At 31.7% G+C, this 21,322-nt stretch overlaps 2 protein-coding genes and 1 long non-coding RNA gene across 13 annotated transcripts in view; 1 reads left to right on the top strand and 2 right to left on the bottom strand.

Moving 5' to 3' along the window:
* The window catches only part of by (focal adhesion protein tensin), an 85,411-nt gene extending 75,400 nt beyond the window's left edge, over positions 1 to 10,011 (bottom strand). The window contains exon 1 of one of the 4 annotated variants that reach the window (XM_089704936.1): positions 9,801 to 10,011. In XM_089704936.1, the coding sequence (XP_089561062.1) occupies positions 9,801 to 9,938 (138 nt within the window). In that variant the 5' untranslated portion in view covers positions 9,939 to 10,011. Of the gene's footprint in view, positions 1 to 1,311; positions 1,522 to 2,942; positions 3,183 to 9,800 lie in introns of those variants that run through there. The other 3 variants (XM_089704929.1, XM_089704952.1, XM_089704945.1) reach the window with 3 other exon arrangements.
* LOC149490495 (uncharacterized) lies at positions 4,147 to 4,926 on the top strand. Of its 2 annotated transcripts, XR_016317675.1 has the most exons (3): positions 4,147 to 4,476; positions 4,603 to 4,664; positions 4,740 to 4,926. It is a non-coding gene; the product is annotated as an uncharacterized LOC149490495 (long non-coding RNA). The 2 variants fall into 2 exon arrangements; XR_016317674.1 differs by having other exon boundaries at positions 4,603 to 4,926.
* Positions 10,012 to 10,441: 430 nt separating the features above from the next.
* tai (basic helix-loop-helix family member taiman) overlaps positions 10,442 to 21,322 on the bottom strand; it is a 49,206-nt gene continuing 38,325 nt past the window's right edge. For 5 of the 7 annotated variants that reach the window (XM_089704860.1, XM_089704836.1, XM_089704827.1 and 2 more), the window contains 2 exons: positions 18,765 to 18,929; positions 16,234 to 17,485 (listed from right to left, as the gene is read on the bottom strand). In XM_089704860.1, coding sequence (XP_089560986.1) covers positions 17,373 to 17,485; positions 18,765 to 18,929 — 278 coding nt within the window. In that variant the 3' untranslated portion in view covers positions 16,234 to 17,372. Of the gene's footprint in view, positions 16,206 to 16,233; positions 17,486 to 18,764; positions 18,930 to 21,322 lie in introns of those variants that run through there. The other 2 variants (XM_089704852.1, XM_089704817.1) reach the window with 1 other exon arrangement.

A 21,322-nucleotide genomic window follows, 5' to 3' on the forward strand; every position in this document is an offset into this window, starting at 1 on the left:
GGAAAATCGCTTCATAGATATAATTTAATCGTTATTTAATGAATTAAATTTAATATATATAGGTAGCTACTGGGTTCATTGTACTTGAATACATTTCCACTTAATAGTACCTACTAAGATAAATACCTACTTATAGTAGAACGTAGATCAAATCTTCATAATTAAGGCTGTGTATATATATTTATTCCATTCGATAATTATATCCAATAATAAAAAAAAGGTTATTATTGGATATTTATCTAAGCTATTATATGATTTCTACTCATTCGTTTTTATGAATATTTCCATAATTTATAGCAGCTATAAAATAATCAGGACTGGCATCGTGCAGTTTCCTCACGATAGCATCTAACTACCTTACAGTGATTGGCCTACGTCACCTGCACTGTCACGTAATCTCTCATAAAACACCGCTCTTCATTATTATCCCATCATGGACACCGCCATACATGTCATAACGCCCTATGTGTACTTAACATGCAACGCAAAACATGCTGCATTTTATGACACAATTACACGTATAAATATAGCAACAAATGTTCGTAAAAATAAATCTACTTAACGGTTTTCATGTAAAACTAAGATAGATTAGATAATTATTTAAATATGTAGTTAGATAGTGAAAACTGCAACTGTTTGTTTATTATCAATGGCGGTTCCTATATTTAGATCTAGCACGTTCTAATAGTATATTGAGATGATACTCTTTGAAATAAATGAAAAGTGATTAGTATACTGTGTAACGTTATAATAATAAGTACACAAATAAGACAAATCGTGATCATTATAAAAAGCCCTTAAGAATTTCTTACGCATGATGCGATGTTCACATTATTTTATTATTTAACAATGATTTCCCGCTCTACAAAATAATTTTCATTATTTCAACCTAAGATTTCAACTATATATCAGAATATCATTGAAGCATATTCCGATGAAAATTTAATGAATAGAAGGAAAACTGTCATCGGCTATTTTAACTTCGATAAGTACTTTCGTTTACGAGTTGCAGTTGGACAATTATTCCTCATTGCCTTCATTAAAACGGTTACATTCGTGGGAAATTGCAGATATCCTTTCGCGTTCTTATGAAAAGTAGTTTTCTGGATGATACCAAAGAATATATTGTGTGAGACGGCTTTTTAACAGGCATTAATTTACTTCTTATAAGTTTATACCTGTAGTTAAGATAAGTAAACTAATATTTTTTATGTTAAGATCGACATAAAATGCTCTATAATTCACCATCACAAGTAAAATATAGAATATAGGATGTCAATATTTTTATAAATATAAAAGAGCATATGATACCTGAAGAAGGAGATGCAGCGGACCACTGACTCTGCACGCGGGCGGAGGAGATTCGTATCCCCAAAAACAATTCCAAGGCATCTTTGCTCATTTTAACAGATAGATAGCTTGAACTTATCCACGCCAAATTAACTTATTAAGGCTCCATCGTTAATGTATCGAATTGGTAGCCCAATTTTGGTATGAGATACGACCAGTCTACAGCACGGGCGCCTTGTAACTGCGCTTGAGGTACCTACACGGTTAACTCGGTTCAGCTGATACCGCTTCCCTCAATTATCATAGAACAATTTTGTTGTTGTTTTTTTTTTCTTTTATTTATCTTTTCTGAATTGATGCACATTCAAATAATAGAAAGACCAAACGTGCCCATGATAATAGATACCTTTCCTCTGGTTCACGTGAGGTAAACTGTCGTAAATCTTTCTTTGTATGTTTGGTCAGACAGTAGAGTTCGTATAGAATTATTTTGAACAAAAAGTAAAGGAAGTGCCTCAACTACAGGCAACCTTTTAGGCACTTTTATTATTCAAACATATTCGTATACTTACTAGAAAACCAGGCGAACTGCGATTCATTGCTAAAATATTTTTATTTATTCATCGTATTTATTTTATTTATTTATAAATAAACTTTATTGCACACAAACAGAAAATACAAATTTTACTTAATAGGAGGACATTTGACAAAAGGCGGCTTTATTGCTAGTGCTACAAGCAATTTCTTTTAAGCAACCCATACGATAATATTTATAATTGTAAGTACCTAACTATGATTTCTTATACATACGATTTTTTTTACTAAAAGAAATAAAATTATACAGGTCGGACCATAACTCTACGGCCGCTTAGAACTAATAAAGATATATATGCCAGTCGGTTTACTTTTATCGAAGTTATCCCTTAACGACATGCCTAAATTTTTATGGATTTAACATTAACAAGCATATAACCCTCTAAATCCATTACACATTATGACCGAAACTAATAATGTTTGACTCACTTTATCTAATAACGATTGTTCTCTCAATACAAAGTATCCTGGATTATGTAGGATGCGGTGTCGGTTAGTATTGAAACAAATAAATACTGTTGATATTTATTATTATTGATTTTAACTGTGTACACTATACCTGTTTATTAGTTTTTTATTTAATAAGACGAGGTCAAATTTATTTAACCTAACAATAAAAAACGAATTACAGATAGATGCCACAGTAGATACCCTGAATACAAGAAAAGATAAAACAAACTTTTATTTTTATTTCTAAAATTTAAAATTTGAAGAGCTTTTGTTATTTAAAAATAGCAGATTTTTTTAATTAACTGAACAAAAGTTCTTGAATTGACTCTACATACTACCTAGAGTTTATTCAATTCTTCAATACAATATTTTATAAATTTACATTCACGTGAATAAATTATTTCATTGTAAGTAAAAATATGTAATAAAAATTAATATAATATGTACAATTAATAGGTAGGTAAGGCATATAATTTTATAGTAAAATACTTTTCTACATCCAACACAAAAAAACATAATACATAATTTGGTCTATATATGCCATAAATTAATATTTACAAAAGTTCATTGTGGTTTAATAGTTTTTGACTACTTTTAATACAACAAACCTGGGGCAATGATTGAGGAGGTGTACTGGTATCGTCCGAGCGCTGTTGATCCCGAGACCAGGGACAAGTCCAGGGCATCTTCCTAATTGTATTACACACAAATAACCGGGATAACTGCGCGAGAACTCAAAAAATCCCAAGAATTCATGAGAAGTTTAAAATATTTGATCCTTCGAGACGCGCGCGGCAATTCATCGAGGTAGGGGACTACAAGCAGGACAGTGGGACACGGGACGAACGCGCGTGCGAACGGAGAGGCATTTCGGTCGGGACTACGCCGCGCCGGCCCGGGCTCGCGCATCTACGCACAACCCCGTAACCAGCTGTTCATAACAATAAATAAGTGAAATGCTTTTGACTTATCACATTATATTATATTATATTTTATACACGTATAAAGCGAGAGAGATGGCAAATGTTCATCATAAATATACTTCCAATTAGCTATCTATTGTAGAGGAAATATGTAGGTGCATAAGTAATTAATATTGTTTTTTTGAAAATTCCGCTGAAAACTAGAAACTTTGATCATGTTATCAAAAGAATTTATGATACCTAACTACCTATATGAATGTGTGTAATTATTAATATAATCTACTTTTATGTACATAGCGGAACAACCATTATTGTTATTACTTATTACTCATAGTTAACTATATTTCGAATAATTGTAGTGTTTCAAAATAATATTGTGAAAAAATACAGACTATATTATTCAAATGATATTGTTTGAACAACTGTATCGTTGTTAAGCTATGCTTGCGTCATTTTAAATTAAAAGCTCTCTGTAAGTATGAAGTTGATTAGTTAATGTATTGTACAATGGCTTATGAGAATCAGAGATTGATATGAGCGGAAATTAGCTTAAGATAATGGAGTTAGCCTGTAACACACAGTGTAAGAGTCATTTATGGCATTATGCATGTATAGAGACGCAATCTAAAGCAATAGAAGTGTTAAGGTGATGAATGAATTTTTCTAACATTTACGGCCCTTTTTAAACCTTCGTAATTTTTATATTATTAAAGTTGTCGTGATGAAAATTCTTGACAAGAAAGTTCAATAGTAACACAATACGTCTACCGTTTTAGAAACATGATTCCATGATATTTTCTCGATAGAAAAAAAATACAAAGTTGTCATTATTATTTTTTTTTAATCTCTGGCATCTTCGAAATAACAAACGTAAAGTTACGACTTTTTAGATATTAACTATAAAATATACAACCTATACGTCTACCGATTTAGAATTTTGAAATATGCGATGGTTTTGAAATAAACAAGAAATACTTGAAATTAGCGCGCGACCAGCCAATATAGCGAGAGCCGCCCTGTACCTTCCTACCCCGATCGCTGCACGAGTCATTCCCGCTACGGCCGTCACACGGGGAACTTGTGTCGCTCGCGCAATCGTAAAAAAGGGTGACAACACGATAAGACAAAATGAGACAAATGGGGACAATAAAGAAAATAAGAAGAAGAAACATAAAGGTTGGAGGAAAAAGAATGCTTACAATTGGAACAAATTAATGAAGTAAGTTGGTTTTATTTTAAATTTGATGATAATTGTATTATAGACGATGTTTGATATGTACCCCTGTTTTAAGTACATAACGAATGTGTAAGATTTTTTCATTTATAGCATAGATAATCTTTTCAGAAATCCGGAATCCAGAAGGAAAATAAACCCACAGATTGTTCACAATGTGAACCCACTCCTTCGTAAGTACCTTTATTCAGTCAAAAATGTATGTTATCAACGCTCTACTTTTTTTTATCGCATGATTCCATTTTTAGCAAAAAGCAACAAAGTGCAAAGAAATAAAAAATCATGGTGAACTTAGTGGAAGTATGGTGGATGTATTAAGGAACAGGAGCTCATTGGAGTAGTATTATATTTAAAAAAAATACGAAAAAATTTCAAGAATTACATTTCTTAGTAGGTGGTAGATAAGTATGTTGTACATATAAAGAATTTGATGTTGATATTTATTTCATTTATACTTACTACACCTGTGCGGGAAATTGCTTAGTACTAAAACAGGTTTATATTCATATTTACATAGTAATGTGAGTTTTCATTTCGAAAAATTTTGTGTAAGTATATTAAATTGAGTTCCTGGGTGATCTGGAAACACAATTGGGCCCGGAAGATGGCGCTGCAGTCACTCCTCCTAATCACATGAACCGATTTGGATGAATATTTGTGTGCACATTTCATTGTTGTGGGATGATTGGTTGATTCGTTTTCACATTAGCTAATATTATGTATTTTTGTTGTAAACTTAATGTTTATAATACATTATTATTGGTATAAATAAGCCAGTGTTCGTCTCACATTGCTGTACCTGCCTACCTACCCTACCAGGGCCTAACTTTGTTCTGGCTATTTTATTTTGATTATTTGTTATGAATAATTACAATTATAATAGAGTGCAAAAAATAAATACATGCGTCAATATATTTTGTGTTTTTTTTAAACAATTTTTTTATTTAAAAAAATATCATTCCGACCGCGGCTTTGCCCGCGTGGAATTAGGTTATATCGTGAATCCTGTTTTATCCCACAGAAGTGTTCAGTTCGGATAAAAAGTATCCTATGTGTAAATCCAGGCAATTAGCTATATTTTATCAAAATTGGTAATGTAGTCTTGACGTGATTAAGTAACAACTAACAAAAAAATATACAAATTAACATCCAACGTTTCGCATCAGTTTTACTGTATTAGTGATATCTTCCACTCTTGACTTTGACTGAGAAGAATTAGGGTTTATAACTTCTTTCAGAAATAGTACCTTTCATTTCTGGGCATGATGTAATATCTACGTCAGCATCAAATTCTATCTAAATCCATTCAGTAGTCCGCGTTATTGAGTACCATTTCATTATTTCAGAGTAACAATATTTTTTGTTATTTTAAAGATTATTTATAACCTGTATTATTTTGTAATAAAGTAAACATTACGAAATAATAATAATTATTAATAATGTCTAAGTAGTTGTTAAAAAGAAGATTATTTGTTTATAAGCAAGAAAATAAAACCAATAAATCAACAATTAAATAAATGTATAACAATATTATAACTGTATGACGACTCCATACATGTTTGTCCCGAGTCGGCCAGCGGCAGCGCGTCGAGTTTGCAAGAATGACTTCGCGCACACCCGCGTTCGCGATAGCGAACTATTAGACTCCGCCCGCCAAGCAGTGGATTTTTTTTTGTGTATCGTCTTAAATAGTCCCTATTTTTTAAATAATTTTCTCCGAAAGTATTTTTTCGGAGATGGTTTTAATTAATTGCATACATCCCGTGCTACTTGGCACTTGCGATACCAAAATAACAATGACGCTTGACACCAAAATATCCTTTGGTACATCTTAGATAGCAAATTAATTTAAAAATATTATGGATACTTAATAAGGTCAATTTAAGAAACAAATACACCATACCTAGGTATATGCATTAGTTTACAGTAAATAGAATTATTTTACTAATTTTTTGTACAATCATTACGTCACAACGGCTGAATAAATATATTATTACTAATTGTAATAACATAAGTAATACAAAAGCCATAAAAGAATAATAAAAAAATTTGCAAATAAAATTTGGTTTAATGCTCTAAGATAAAATTCGAACCCACTCCAATTTTAAGAAGAGCACTCTAGAAAAGGGGTCTACATAAATATTATATGTGACATTGTAAATTATACTATGTATAATATTCTCTGACATGCAGACCGGATTCAATTTTTCAACCGACTTCTGAAAAATGTTTTTTTTTTTTTTTTTGTAGACTACTCTAAGATCATCGAAAAAAAATACCTTAGAAAAATAGTTTAGTTCATCACAACCCTATTATTTTTGCTCTCCTGTTAATAAAAAAGAGCAAATCATCACTTTTGAAACACCCTTGAGCAATAGGCGCAAATTAAAATATCAATGTGGTACATATGTTGCAGGCAGATTGTATTATTTCGCCATTTAAGAGTCCTAATACAAAATTGCGCTGGACGAAAGCTAGTATTTTTACGTTTGAACGCGATCATCGTGTAGTCGAGTAGCAAAGGCTGAAAGCGCTCAAAGTGGAAACATTATAGGACCTTATTATCTCGGTATCGTCTACTCCACCAATTCTAATCTAGTATCGTGGGCTTCCCGACTACTACGCGCGGGAAAAACGTACTTTAGTAATTTTGTGTCTGACGGAGCAGCGCAACACGTCCTACTCCCTAAAGCGCGGAGCGCGGTCTGCCCGCTGCCGTAACAGCGTAAAGCGTTTGCGATCCCGTATATAATCGAAAATTCTAGAGAACTTTAAAATATTCCATTACTTTCATAAATCATATAATATGTATTTTTTTGATTGCAAATTTTTAAGCATAAATCTATCATTTAATGTGTATTTTTTATTTATTTTTTACTCTGTTGTATGTTATAAAAATTCGACGCCAAATACACATAAAATTTCATCAAAGTAAGGCTATTTTAACTTAGATTTTCTTTGAATTTTTGAATAAAAGTACTTAAATTGCCTCGAGCATATTTTAGGATGTCTCAGTGTCTTTACTGTCGTATATTTTATAAGAAAACTTCTTCTTTTAAATTCCGTGTAAACTACAAAGACACGAACGTCCCGCATGGAAAAAATTGAAACACCTCTCAGGTTATTGGCTATTAAACAAACTGGACAATGAATATCAATAAATTGTCTGGAACATATTTTAGATATTGAATGAATCTTTAATTTAAGATATTATAACACATTGTTACTAATTTAGTTTCGTTAAACGTGCTCCTAAAGAATTACAGAAACAAGTCAAAATCACTCTAAAATCGATAAGGATTCTTAAGTACATCAGAATTTTTTCGTTTGGATAAGGGGGTGGATTAGGTTAGGTTCATGTTTTTAAAACTACATAGAAGTAGGAGCCCCACAAAGTGGGGCTCCGTCGGCTCGCGACCGTCTTTTTGTAGAATTTTGGAAAAAGTAAATCCTCAGCATATTACAAAATGCCGAGCATTTGTAAACTGCGAGATTATACAATTTGCCTGCGACTCATACATTCTTAAAGATTTTTTAAATTGTTATCAAAAATATAGACTACGTTGTTAATTTGTCTGTAGGAAGTAGGTAGTCTCAAAAAGACTTTTATCAATAGGTAGACAAGAGATAAAATTAATCACAAACTACTATTATGAAATTGTTTTGGAACAGGCGTTTAAATTTAATAGAATTAAGACGATAATGATGGAGGACGAGGAGGCAATGATTGATTAAATTCTTTCTTAAATGGTAAAATAATGATTACTAGGTAATAATTGTTTGCCCTGACTACAATCATTTAGATTTTAGATGTACAAATTATTAAAAATTGATATCTTAATCCAAGTGGAAATAATTAATGTATCCATCAAAATCCGTTCTAATGTTCTAGAGTTAGCGGCGAACCACTGCCTTCAGAACGGCTAGTTAGTTACAACTAACACTTTTTAAATATATTATTATAGATGGAGAGGTATGGATTCAAGCTAGTTTGATTATTATTAACACTATCTTGTAGATGTATTGTTTAACCGTTAACTTGTCTGGCTGTATAATATATGATATATCCTCATATACATGACCAGCATTTCAATGTTATTATTTGAAAAATTAAGTTTATTAAATGCTTTTAAATATGTACATACTTGAAATATATCCGATAAAATAAGTGTTTTGTATCGTAAAATACCACACACTTTGCGATTGTTTACTATGAGCTTCCGTACCTAGGTAGATACATTCGACAATGAAACACTGTGTGATATTATTGATGTAGAGCACAGCTCTATATTTGATACTTACGTAAATGCTAATTGCCTCTAATTGTGAATTCAGCTTCAATAAAGTACCTACACTAAATGAATCGACGAGGTCAAATTAGAAGTTACATTTTAACCTACCTATATAAAATAATATATATGAGTAGATACAGTCTAACGTATGCAGAAAGTTGCAATTTTTTTACGTATTATCTTATTTACAGCCTATCTATAGCAGATTATGCAAATTCAAGCCAGGTATTTCGGGTTTGTTCATCCAAACATTTCGTTTAGTTAGAAGGAAATGGGGCGATGTTATAAATATTTAGCCTCTAGTCTGTATTTGAAAAATAAGATTCTGAAAAATTCGATAGATATATCCGTAGGTATTTTCTTAATCTACAATCTATAGTACTTAGGACTATTATATTAATATCTTATTGGACTAAAACAATTTTTTTAAACCATCAAGTGTATGATTTCATGTTAGATGTACACATCTTCTGCGTAAACGATCTGTATCTATGTTACGCGCCCTTCGCACAACTGCGTGAAATTGTCAGAACAAAATTTGAACGATATTGTGATAATTATTCTACTTGCTGTACGTAGTTCTAAAAGTCAGCTTTATATGTATAAACGTCAAAGATACTAGGTAGTGCTTATGTAATAAAGGCATAGATAATTTTATAAATTTTCCATTTCATGTAAACTGCATTTAAAACATTTTCCACATAAATAATTACTAGTCTCATGGTCATGTGACATGTCCGTGAGCTATTAGGTATTATTTGGGTATTATATGTCCGATAGAATAGGTATCTTTTTATTATGCGTACAAAACATACAAAGGAAAAATACTTTGACACAAATAATAGTAAATAAACCAAAAAATAATAATTTAAAATAATTTTATTCTTATGTACCTATACAGTTTAAAGTATTTTCTGTTTACCGTTTTTTTTTTACATAATTCTTACAGAATGTTAATATTTTAGTTTCTTAGATAAAACAAAAAAAAATATCTTCATAGGTATACAATATACATACCTCTTTTGATTCGCGTCTTTTCGAGAACCATCTTCGAAAACATTTCACAATCATTATGTTAAATCTTCTTATTAACCTGGATATCCACAAAATGACACAGGAAGTTGATATAACTCCTATTAGCCAGCAAATACCCATCGCGAATATCCATATTTTTCCACAGAAATGACTCGATGTTTATACACAGACACAACTTTAGCTCAACTGAAGGAGCCGGTATAATTAGTGACCCCACGATGTACGAGTGAACATTGCACTACCTATTGTTACAAATAATTAACATTTTGTACCTAATGGTCTATGATAATCCGATAAATATATCTGCAAGGAATTGTTTCAATTATTTATTTTTTATAAAACTAAGTTTTCGTGTTTTACTTCACGGTTAGTAATTTATATAGGTCAACATTCTGTAGAACACAAAGACGCGTATGTAGTTTATTATATCTTACGACAAAAGTTAATTTTTTAGTGTAACATCATACTATTTCCTTTAGTATTCTTGCATAAAATAATCTTACTTATAATACATTGTGGTGTATGTATCTTAAAAATTAAACCAATAAATAATTGGGATTTTTGGGATATAGGATATGTCAACAAGGACTGACTTTTAAAATAGATATTAAAAGAAACAACTGTTATTTAGATATTAATATATTTTCGAATCTAAAATGTACAAAAAAATACAACTTAAATGTAATGTACTTAAAACGCCTGTTTAATCAATGAATAAAATTATGTTTTTCGATTCGAATACATGGTTATAAAGTAGTGTCGGCTAGTAATTGACAATTACCATCGTAAATGAATCGGAACGAGCTACTAGGAACAAAAAATGTAAGCCACGCGTTTATTCTGGTTGAAAAGTTGGGAGCGCCACCAATTTTCGCTTCACATAATCGAATTCACAAACAATAAATTCGTTTAATTAATATCAGGGTGGTTGCGTTAAAATTAAAAGACATAGTATGCAGTCATATAGCTACGCAAATTTTGTTGTATGTTTAGTAAGAGATAAACATAACGACCTATATCGAATTTATTATTTAATCAACCATCACTTTAATAACAACTTTGGTTGTGTATTCTAGTCGTAAAAATATAATGTACTTTAGCTATTTACAATTTATAAACATACATACAATGCTTTGAAAAGCACAGCAACACAAAAGAGCTCTTAACTAACATATGAAGAACTAAATAACACAGACATAACTGCCACCCGCAAAAAAGATTACTGCGTACGAAAACGACTAGTTATATTCAACACTAAATAAAGTTTTAGTCCATTTAAGACTGGGTATTACTATATATGTTAAAGCTGACAAATATAACCCACCCGTAAGTCTGTGTTTGACACAAATATTTTTTATTTCATATTACAATAAAGCACGTAATGACAATAATCCTTTCTGCTGCTGGCTCATAATATCGTTAAAGTTTTTCGAAAAACATAATTAGTTTTAGTTTTATAACGTTATCTACAGCAGATTGTTACATCTAAATGAATATACACAATACAATACCCCTGTTCACAGACGACAGGCCAAGACCCGAGGCATGATTTTATACAAAAAATAAAATCAATACTGTACGGGATTTCTTATACCTCATCGTGTTAGCAACTGTCATCTTACTATAAATATTTATCACACATCATCTACAGAGGAATTACATAAAAATTGGAAATACAAGATGCTTATAAAAGTATTACTTTATAAAGATGTTGAGAAAATGTGAATAATAGTTACACTAATTATGTTTTCCATTTGAAACAAAGATTCCCGTACCCATCAATGTTTCTTATAACGTGTGGCCTTTCACCACGAGTCCCTTTCCACAGAGTAATTTGTCGTTTAAATTAATCACAATTATCACATTTCAAATACAGTCCAATTATTTTTGCTGTAACATTTGGATGGAAACTTTGGACCCTATTTGTTTAATTTTCCATTATTATGTTCATTACTCTGTGCGACGGGACACATATATACCAATCTTTATGCAAAAATAATCGTTATTCCAATTCTTTCCTTACATAAAATTCCGAATTATACAACATTTCGAAATACATAGACAAATTTTCTTTTCAATTTAAATATATATTTAAATCTATCATGCCTTAATCGACAAACTTCTAAGAATTCTGAAATGACAATAAATCTTAAAATTACAACAATAGATACATTTTATCGGAATATTAGCCAAATTTACAAAAGAATACACTACAACGGAAGATTCAACATTGAAGTACAAATCGGTCTCAACACTTGCACAGCATTCTTCTCTTGCCTAAATATTTCGGTTTGTCGGAGTAGCTCGTACAATTTATCCTCTTTGTATTTATGGATCTCGATTTCTCATGAGGTATTAAATCCATTACACAAAGATAAACATCATTTATCTTCTTAATTACATACTTTGCATATGAGTTATATTTCTTATCATAAAGGCCAATTTAACAATTTAATTTTTATATATCAAAATATTTATATAGGAATATTTCTTCGTTGATGATTTTTAAAACCCATCTCTAGCCACTGACTATCCCTCCTACTTTTGGTGTTACTTAGCTATTAATTATATTATAATTTATAAGTTAATGCGTTATATTCGAAACCACCTATGGGGCCCTGAAGATGCATCACTAGATCCAGCTCTTTAAGTTTAAGAAATTAAAATAACAACAGGGAAAATAATAATTAATCCATGTTTTACATACAATTAATTAAGAAATCATTTTTGCTTATCATTTTTTAAAGTAAAATAACAACGACGTTGATACTTAAAATATGAGAAAATTGTACTGATACAATTTCAATTAAAAAAAAATTGTTAACGAAATGTCCATGCAATCCAATCCAATCCACGCAAAGTTCAAATGCTACATTGAAATGGGTAATGTATCTGTTCAAGTTGGATATTATATAACATTATTTGTCGTAACAATATATTAAAAAAATATTGCGTCTATTTATATAAAGCATACGCTATCTTAACATTATCACCAATTGTTGCTGTATCCATGTTACTTATTTAAAGGCCAAGTATTTTGTTTAAAATTTATTAGAAATGCCGTTAACATTGTAGTGCATTTGAGTTCACCAATTTTATATCTACTGTATTTATATACAATTTTATTGATGTCTATTTCATATAATTTATACCGTTTATAAAGTTGACATTGGAAAAATACTTTTATATCCTTATATTTCAGGCACCCAGAGTGTATCATATATTTAAAACCTGTGGAAACCGTTATTATGAATGGACGTGTTCTCAACAGTTTTAATTCTTTTAACTATTTCGTTATAAACATGTAAAAAATATCTTTTCTCGACCACATTAACATTGTTATAGATGTAACATTAAAAATGAAAAGATAGTATTTAATGTAGCATTTTACAGTGTGTATTTGGATACACGTTTACTATGTACATGATGAAGGTAAGAAATACCAAAATCTCAAATGTAGCAGTAATCGAGTTCATGTAGAAAGCTAGCAACGTCACTTGTACTCTCTAGACTCGGGTTATTTCATATTGGACGAGACACCAGGCACGTCTCCCGTTAAGACATAATGGAATGAAATGTTATATTGCTACGTTAATCGGACATTATAAAGCTTTATCTCACTATCAAAAATGCTAGTCACATCATTATGTCCTCGATGACGAATAAGATTGGTCAGTAGCCTAGTTTATCAGAACTATTATACTTTTTAGGTATAAAAATATTAATATAAGTATTTATTTTTTTATTTAGCTTACTTCTTCATTTTGGTTTATTGGGTATTCTACTAGTTATTTGTACGTTCATCTTTAGGTAGGTATTATAATACATCACATTTTAATTCATATACTATAAACTATGGGTGGTAAGATCTGTATATTGCTACTTAGATACTCTGATGTATCGATGTTATACATTCTTTACGGAAACAGAATATTACATTTTTAGAATAAGTCAAAAACAAGGAGATAAAATAGACAAAAAATGTTTCTTTAGAGTCAAGATTTTCATAGAAGTGAAAACTGTTATAGGGCCACATGTAATTCTGCCTGAATTATTTTAGCTTCTTATTTATGGCTATTGGATTCGAAAACCAGACGGGACACAATCCAGACGAACCTTACCAATCATGAAAGCAGTGAGTTTAAGCGAAATGAAACAGGCATCAAGTCCTTAGATGAATATTTAAACACTTAGGTAATGGAACACCGCCTATGCTTTTTATACAGATTTCATCATAGCACATTGCTATTACAAACGATAAACTGTAATATGAATATTATAAAAAGCACTTGCAATATCTAATTAAGTGAATAATTTTGAGCTCTCATTCTACTGCCATGGTCCCAATCGCACCGTATCAAAAAATCGTGAATGGACTTCTGTTACTCCTATAAACATTCGTTCACATAACACTTTACATCTTGAATCTTAAAACATGTACAAGCTACATTGTGCGACTCTAACTTTAAAGTGTGAATGGTGAATTGTAACGTCGGTAATTATGTTATTCGATAAGCACATTCTCAACAATCACGCTGGTACTAAGGTAATGACAGCAAGGAAAGTTTCTGCGCACATTCTTAAATCAATACAGGCGAGATTGCCTTGACAAATGTTTCCTTATATCGAGTTAAGTCTAATTACAAAGTAAGTAATAAAATATGCTTCTATCATAGGCAAGTGTTCTAGCTGTTAGACCGCATCCAGTTCACCACTATGCGGCATTGTGCTCAACTTGTAAAACTTTCGAGGTGACACGAAAAGGTAAGTTTAAACAATTGTTTTTGGTACATAAAAATATTGAATATAACACATTTACAAAACTTGGAAGATTTTTCTTTTTATTAATGATATCAAATAAGATTTACACAAATTGAGCACACGTTGAATCGGTAGTCCATTAACTACTACCTGCATATTGACAAAGTCCCTATTCTAACTAAATAATAAAAGTAGCTAAGTGTATTTATTGGTGTTAATTACATCTACTGAATAATATTACATTAGAAGTACTTTAAAAATGAAATATATAATTTTTATAATATTATATTTCATATTTTTGTGTTTCCAAAAAAAAACTCATATGTTACTAAAATTTATTTCATTATATCAGCAATATAAATAAATGAAAAAAATATTTAACTCTCGTCAAATATTGAGGTAGCAGGAGTATTTGTATTCAATTTAAATAATGCCTGGCGGCCGGCAGTGGACTTATCTTATTCCAAATATCTAAAACTCAAATGCTCTCATGAAGTCTAACTAAATAATTTTATTTAAATTACAAATGAGAGGGAATTGATTCGTTAATAATAAAAGTTTAAGTTTTGTTAATCTAGACACCAACATAGGACTTCGATACGCTGTTTATCATTTCGTGCGAAATATCCACCAATATTATAAAATTGCAATGGAATATCTAATTTATGCATTATCGCTGTACTCGTACCAAAAAAGAAGCAAGACAATGTTATCAAGTGCAGGTATTTAAAATTTGATAAAACTTTCAAAAAAAAGATAAAAATGAATTCTAAAATTACAATAATATTATATCATAAGAAACACAAGGATATATTAACAAAATATTTACACTAAAGCAACAGCTATAATTTAACAACGCTTTATTTACACAATGAAACTGTCCTCGGACTCTATGCGTCCAAAGTAATGTCTATAAAATATAACAATCGAATATGTCAAATAATAATGAATATCATAATAATGTTAAAAATATATTTTCCAAATACGGGTAAACATCAAAATAGATTTTAAATCGAACATTTCAGACCGGCATAGAGTCGGAGGCTCGACGCATTCAACCCATCCAATACTACAACTTATTTTGTCATAACAGGTAACATCTGACTTTCATACTATAATACATAACGTTTACAACGCCAAAAAAATATGTTTATTCGTATTTAATATTGCACGCGGGACGTCCGTCGCATCGCGGGGCTGGAGATCCGGACGAGGGACCGAGCGGGTCGCGCTCTACTGCTTCGCAGGGAGTCACCGTCGCGTCTCTCGGGGGACCGTAACGACTAAAACTATACATAGATACGGATATCTAAGGATCGACATCGACGAGCTCTCACAGAGCTCGCTCGAGCGAAGAACATCACTAGCGCCACTACACTGCGTACGAGCGCACGGAATCTAAGTATCGGACGCATCGGCCGCGGGGCGAGCGATGCGTAAATGCAAAGTGCGCGGGCCCTTAGCGGCGCGTCACTGCGACAGCAGCTTCTGCAGCAGCGACGCCTTGCCCGGGCCCGCGCCCGCCGCGCGCGCCTCATCACCGCCCGCCGCCGCCCGCCCCGCCCCCGCCGACCCCGCCGGCCCCGCCGACCCCGCCGACCCCGCCGACCCCGCCTCCGTAATACTCTGTCGACACACCAAACACCATCAATGCGTGCTCTCAACACGTTCCACCTCTCAGTCTGCGCAATCGTTGCGTACACTTATTTGACCCAATGTTTTTAATAAAAACACAATGATTTTTTTTATTATCTGGTAGTATCAAATGAGCAGGAAGTAAACATTTAAATTAGTGAGGTCGCAGAAGATTTAGATTAGGGAGGTTTTTCTGCACAAAATAAATTTGTTTAAAGTTATAGCAAATTGGAAAGAAACCACGTACGATAGAAGTCGACATCTTCGTGGACTTTTAAATTATTTCGTACATTATGTCTCATAAGTTTAACTGAAAAGAATTTACGTGAATCATTAATGTACTTAATATTTAGTGAAATAAAATGGGAATGAAAAGCTAGTAATTAGTAAAATTCATTTAAAAAGAGATAACACACGTGTCATTGTGAGCAATGAAAGCGTGCTTTATAAGCATTAAAAAGAAGATCTGGTCGAAGGACATTACTATTATTTTTGGAAAAAAACTTATCTAGATGTCGTTTGACATTCAGGACATTTTGACGTCATATTGCTTTTGCTTATTTTATATTGATTTCGGTCTTAAAATATATTATATTTAACATGCATTGGTATTTATTCATTATAGTAAAATAGCACTCGATAAACGAAATAATTCGTATGCTATAATATCATTTCAGAAGCCAAACAAAAGCAATCTATTTGCAAAATACAAAAAATCTTTTTAAACTACAGTCCTGTAGAAAACCTTCACCAACTGCGCATGCGAATTACCCCATTTCCTTTATTAAGCTGAAATTTTATTAAAGACCTAAAAAGCGTATGACTGTATTAAAAATATACTAATATATTTATTCTATATATTCAAGTAGTAAAAACTAGTATGAGGAATAATAATTGTCACATCACAAAAGCTTCATTAATAAACGTTAGAAATGCGCCAATCATAGCGTTGCGACTGTACCAAAAAAGGTAACAAACCAAACGATTCGCTGCATAAAAATCTACATCGGCTAACGTTGGCACATTTCTGTAATCAGCCTATTTAAATCAAAATGATCGTTCGACAACACACGCAGCAGAGCAGACTCAATATGTAATAATCATAATTATGTACTCTACGAAAAATAATGAAACCTATAGAAAAGTAGTGTTGAGTGACTAAATGATTGAATCTCGCTGGTCACGTCCCACGCTTACCGGTGTGCTCTGTTGCGACTCCCACGTGTTTGTCGACGCCGAAGTCGCTCGGCCCCCCACCACACTGCCGCCACCTACGTACGTACACACGGGTACATTGGCAGTGACTAACCCTTCTTGTGCTTATTGTTCATCGACAAAATATTCATAGTACGGTATCCAACTTGTCGCCGTAACATCCAAATGTCAAGAGCATTTGTATAAACAAATAAAAGTAACTATTTCCATTTAATGTGTGATAAATCATTGGGAGTTACAAATTTTATGAAACGCGATTACTATTATATTCACCAGAATAATTTGTAAACGAATTTAATTTTGTATAAAAAATCTAGAAGGTATAGTACGGCTCATATGTATGTGATTAGTTAGTTAAATGTGAAATGGTAAGCGAAAAATTTAGGTTCGTGTTACAAATACTGTACAGACTTAAGTTAGGTTTTCCTGCCTGTATTTCTATAATTATTAAAGATTTAAATACTTAATGAAGGTAGCATTGTAATGCAGCTGTTTACTTTTGAGGTCTTTTAAGCATGGTATAATTGTGTTCTCATACTTATAAATTATTACACGTGAAAAGATATGCGATGTTTATTCTTTGTTCATTACTTCAATAATAGTAAATTTAAAATAAAGTAAACATAAAAGCCTAATATAGCTTCATTTGTTGAATATAATTATTAGGCTGCTTGCTTCATATTTCACACAGTATAATGAACATAAATTTTAATTAGTTTGGCCTCTGAAATTAATAAGATAACACGATGCATAATACAAGGCCGTCGGATAAAACGTTATTGACAACACTAATAAAGTATTAGAGACATTAAAATAAGTGTAAATGTGAAGCGTTAATAAAGTAAAAAAATATTTAAATTTTATACAGAATTGTTTAAACGTATTAAAACAGTTTCATAATTTGATGGATGACTGGAAAATATGAGTAAACCCTTATTAAATACATTTCATTACTTTGTTAATATGTACTTGTTAGTCACATGTTATCACCATCCAATCATCACAAGTATCGTCGACAATGTGCAAATTAGCTATAAAACTATAATACTGTTAAGCTACCAATTGCTAGTGACATTAACTCGAGTCCTCTCCAAAAATAATAAATATTGACAATGTACATTACACTTAAAAGTGCTAAAACTTAAAAATAAAAAAAAACATCAAAATATCATACCAGTAAGTACTTTTATACCATAACATCCTCTCTATAATGTGGTGTATTATAAATTGTGCTTTAGATTAATGCGGGTATATGAAACATACGGGGCGATCGATCGTATCGAGGGTACAGGGGGCGAGAGCAAGATACGATAGCACGATATGGGGTGTACCAACCTGGGGCGGACATGTCGAAGGTGAGCAGCGGGTCGAGGTCGGGCGCGTGCACGGCGTGCAGGTCGGGGCGGGCCGAGCGCGCGCCCACCACCGCGCGCAGCTCGTTGCGCACGTACTCCGACGTGCCGCCCGCGCCGCCCGCACCGCCCGCGCCTCCCCCCATATCTATATTTATTCAATCATTTCTTATTATTATCAGTTCTGCAATACTTCCCACATTAGTACTAGAAGTAGTACGCATAAAAATTTAAAATACATAACATAAATACGTATATGTAAATGAATAATAGAATATTTAATTAAAAAATTGTGAAATTGTCACAATTGAAACATTCCCGAGTACAGACTGATCCAAAAAAGTAAATTTTTTAGCTTTCGTATGCGATGCATCATATTTATAATTGTCGAATAATAAATTGAAGAAGTATAGTTGTAGTAGCGATAGTTCGAGCATTATCATGCAAAATGTCATTCAAAAATCGTTTTCTAAGGTTTTATTTATCTACATTCTCTTACCTTTCCAATTAAAAGTTGAAAAAACAAAACTTATATCTTTAACCACCAAAACCCAAAATAATAGCGTCTCAAATATTATAAAAATATAAGATATCATAGTGCATTCACAATCACATAGTGCTAAGTATTATAAATTTAAATGTACACAGACCGTAAAGCCCCAGAGATTTGTTCAGTTAAAAAAATACTTACTAGAATGTGCATTTTCTATTGGATTCTATAACTCTTCAACTACAATTAATTAACCGACACCTCACTAATTATTTTGTTTTATAACAGCATTAAATGCATTTATCAGGGTTTTGTTGGGAAAATATTTTGATTTAAAAAGTATAATTAATAATGTTAAGATAATTAAAAGTAAAAGCGGTTTTATAAGCTAATAGTATTAACCTATAAATTTACGTATAAAAAAGAAAAGCTAAAAACTATACAGTATTAGTTAATTTGATTTAGGTAATACAGGTAGTATTTCTAAAAAGGATTACTTAAGGGCTTGGTCTAGTAGTGCAAACAAATGCATCCTGTCATCCTATATGTAAATAATACAAATGTACTAAGGGAAAGTTGCTCCACTTAATTTTTAAAAATTAAATCATTCGTATAATTTAATATTCGTAATAAGTACCAAAAATGACAATTTGAAACAATTTTCGTGAAAATTACACCGGGTGATTTTTTTTTATCAGTACTTACACAAAATTTGCGAATACTTTCTATTGATATCTTCAACTTCATGTTTATATAACTGATCAACTTTTACAAAGAAATTTGGACGAAATATAAAAAAAAATAAGCTTTCCATACAAAATGCAGAACTCTATACATTTTTTTCGACCTAAGTTTCTTAGTGAAAGTTGTTCAGTTTAACTAATAAAACGGATAAACAAATTTTGTTTATAATAAAAAAAAATTAATGTTTGTGTTAAATGAAAACAAAAGATTTCTGACTAGCTTCCGCCCGCGACTCCGTCCGCGCGGATGTCAGTCTTCGCGTCTTCTACAGATTTATTATATTATGTATAATATATAGATTTATATTGATAAACCTAATAAATCTTTTGCTAGCATTCTGATGCTTTATCGGTTGCACTGGATTTATCTCTTTTTTTTCAATCGCTTGAATGATATAGGATGGGTCCTTGATGGGCATCGAATGCTGAAGTCTCGAATCAATCAATTCTGACAGTAGGCAATTTATGTAAAATCCAATAATGGTCCATCATTTTATTTTGCCTAAACGTTACATACTTTTTTATATATTCTATTTTATATATTCTATTTTTAACGAATGATTCACTCCAGTCCAAACAGCAAATAAGCAGACTTCTGCTTCTGCAACGTTTAGTTGTCCCTGAATTTGGAAAAAATAGTCATGATTCTTATCTATGACAAAAGTGTTATTTTTTGCATTGTATTTCAAATATTAAATTTTTTTTTAACCGCATCTTCCGCATTCATGTCTTTTGCCGGAATTAGACATTTAACTTCTACTAGTCCCATTTTCCCTTTTTGATATGGGCGTGTATAAAGTAAATTTTTTAGATATTTCTCGTTATACTTTTAAAAAGTTATTATTGTCATTTTGCTCATTAGGTAAAGTAATTTCGATATCAGTTTTAAGTTTTTTGATACCTGCAATAATAACGTCATAATCGCCTGCACATACTTATCGATTACACCCTGTATACAATCCACCATCCACATCCATAATGTTTTCCTGTCCTCCTCTCCTTTACGCTGTTCACCGATACATTTTAAATGAGTAAATCTGCTACCACTGAAGGATGTTTCATTGTGATCAGCAAATTTTCACCACTGTTGTCGATTATTTGTTTTTCATTTTTAATCAGCAATTGGGAATCATCAGTTTTGTTTTTTGCAGATTGGTGATGTACCCTAACAATACGTCGAAAAGGGAAAGCATCAACGAATTATCGTTTTCGTCCTCTTTTTTTATTCTTCGCGTCTCTGTTACTTCTGTTTGTTTAGTTCTCAACCCCACTGAATTTTGATGATGTGATGATAATCCATTCGTTTTA

Source organism: Colias philodice, chromosome 2 (genome assembly GCF_061535455.1).
Source record: "Colias philodice isolate Cphi_HAF_F1 chromosome 2, ilColPhil1 Martin Lab GWU primary, whole genome shotgun sequence".
Taxonomy (NCBI): Eukaryota; Metazoa; Arthropoda; class Insecta; order Lepidoptera; family Pieridae; genus Colias; species Colias philodice.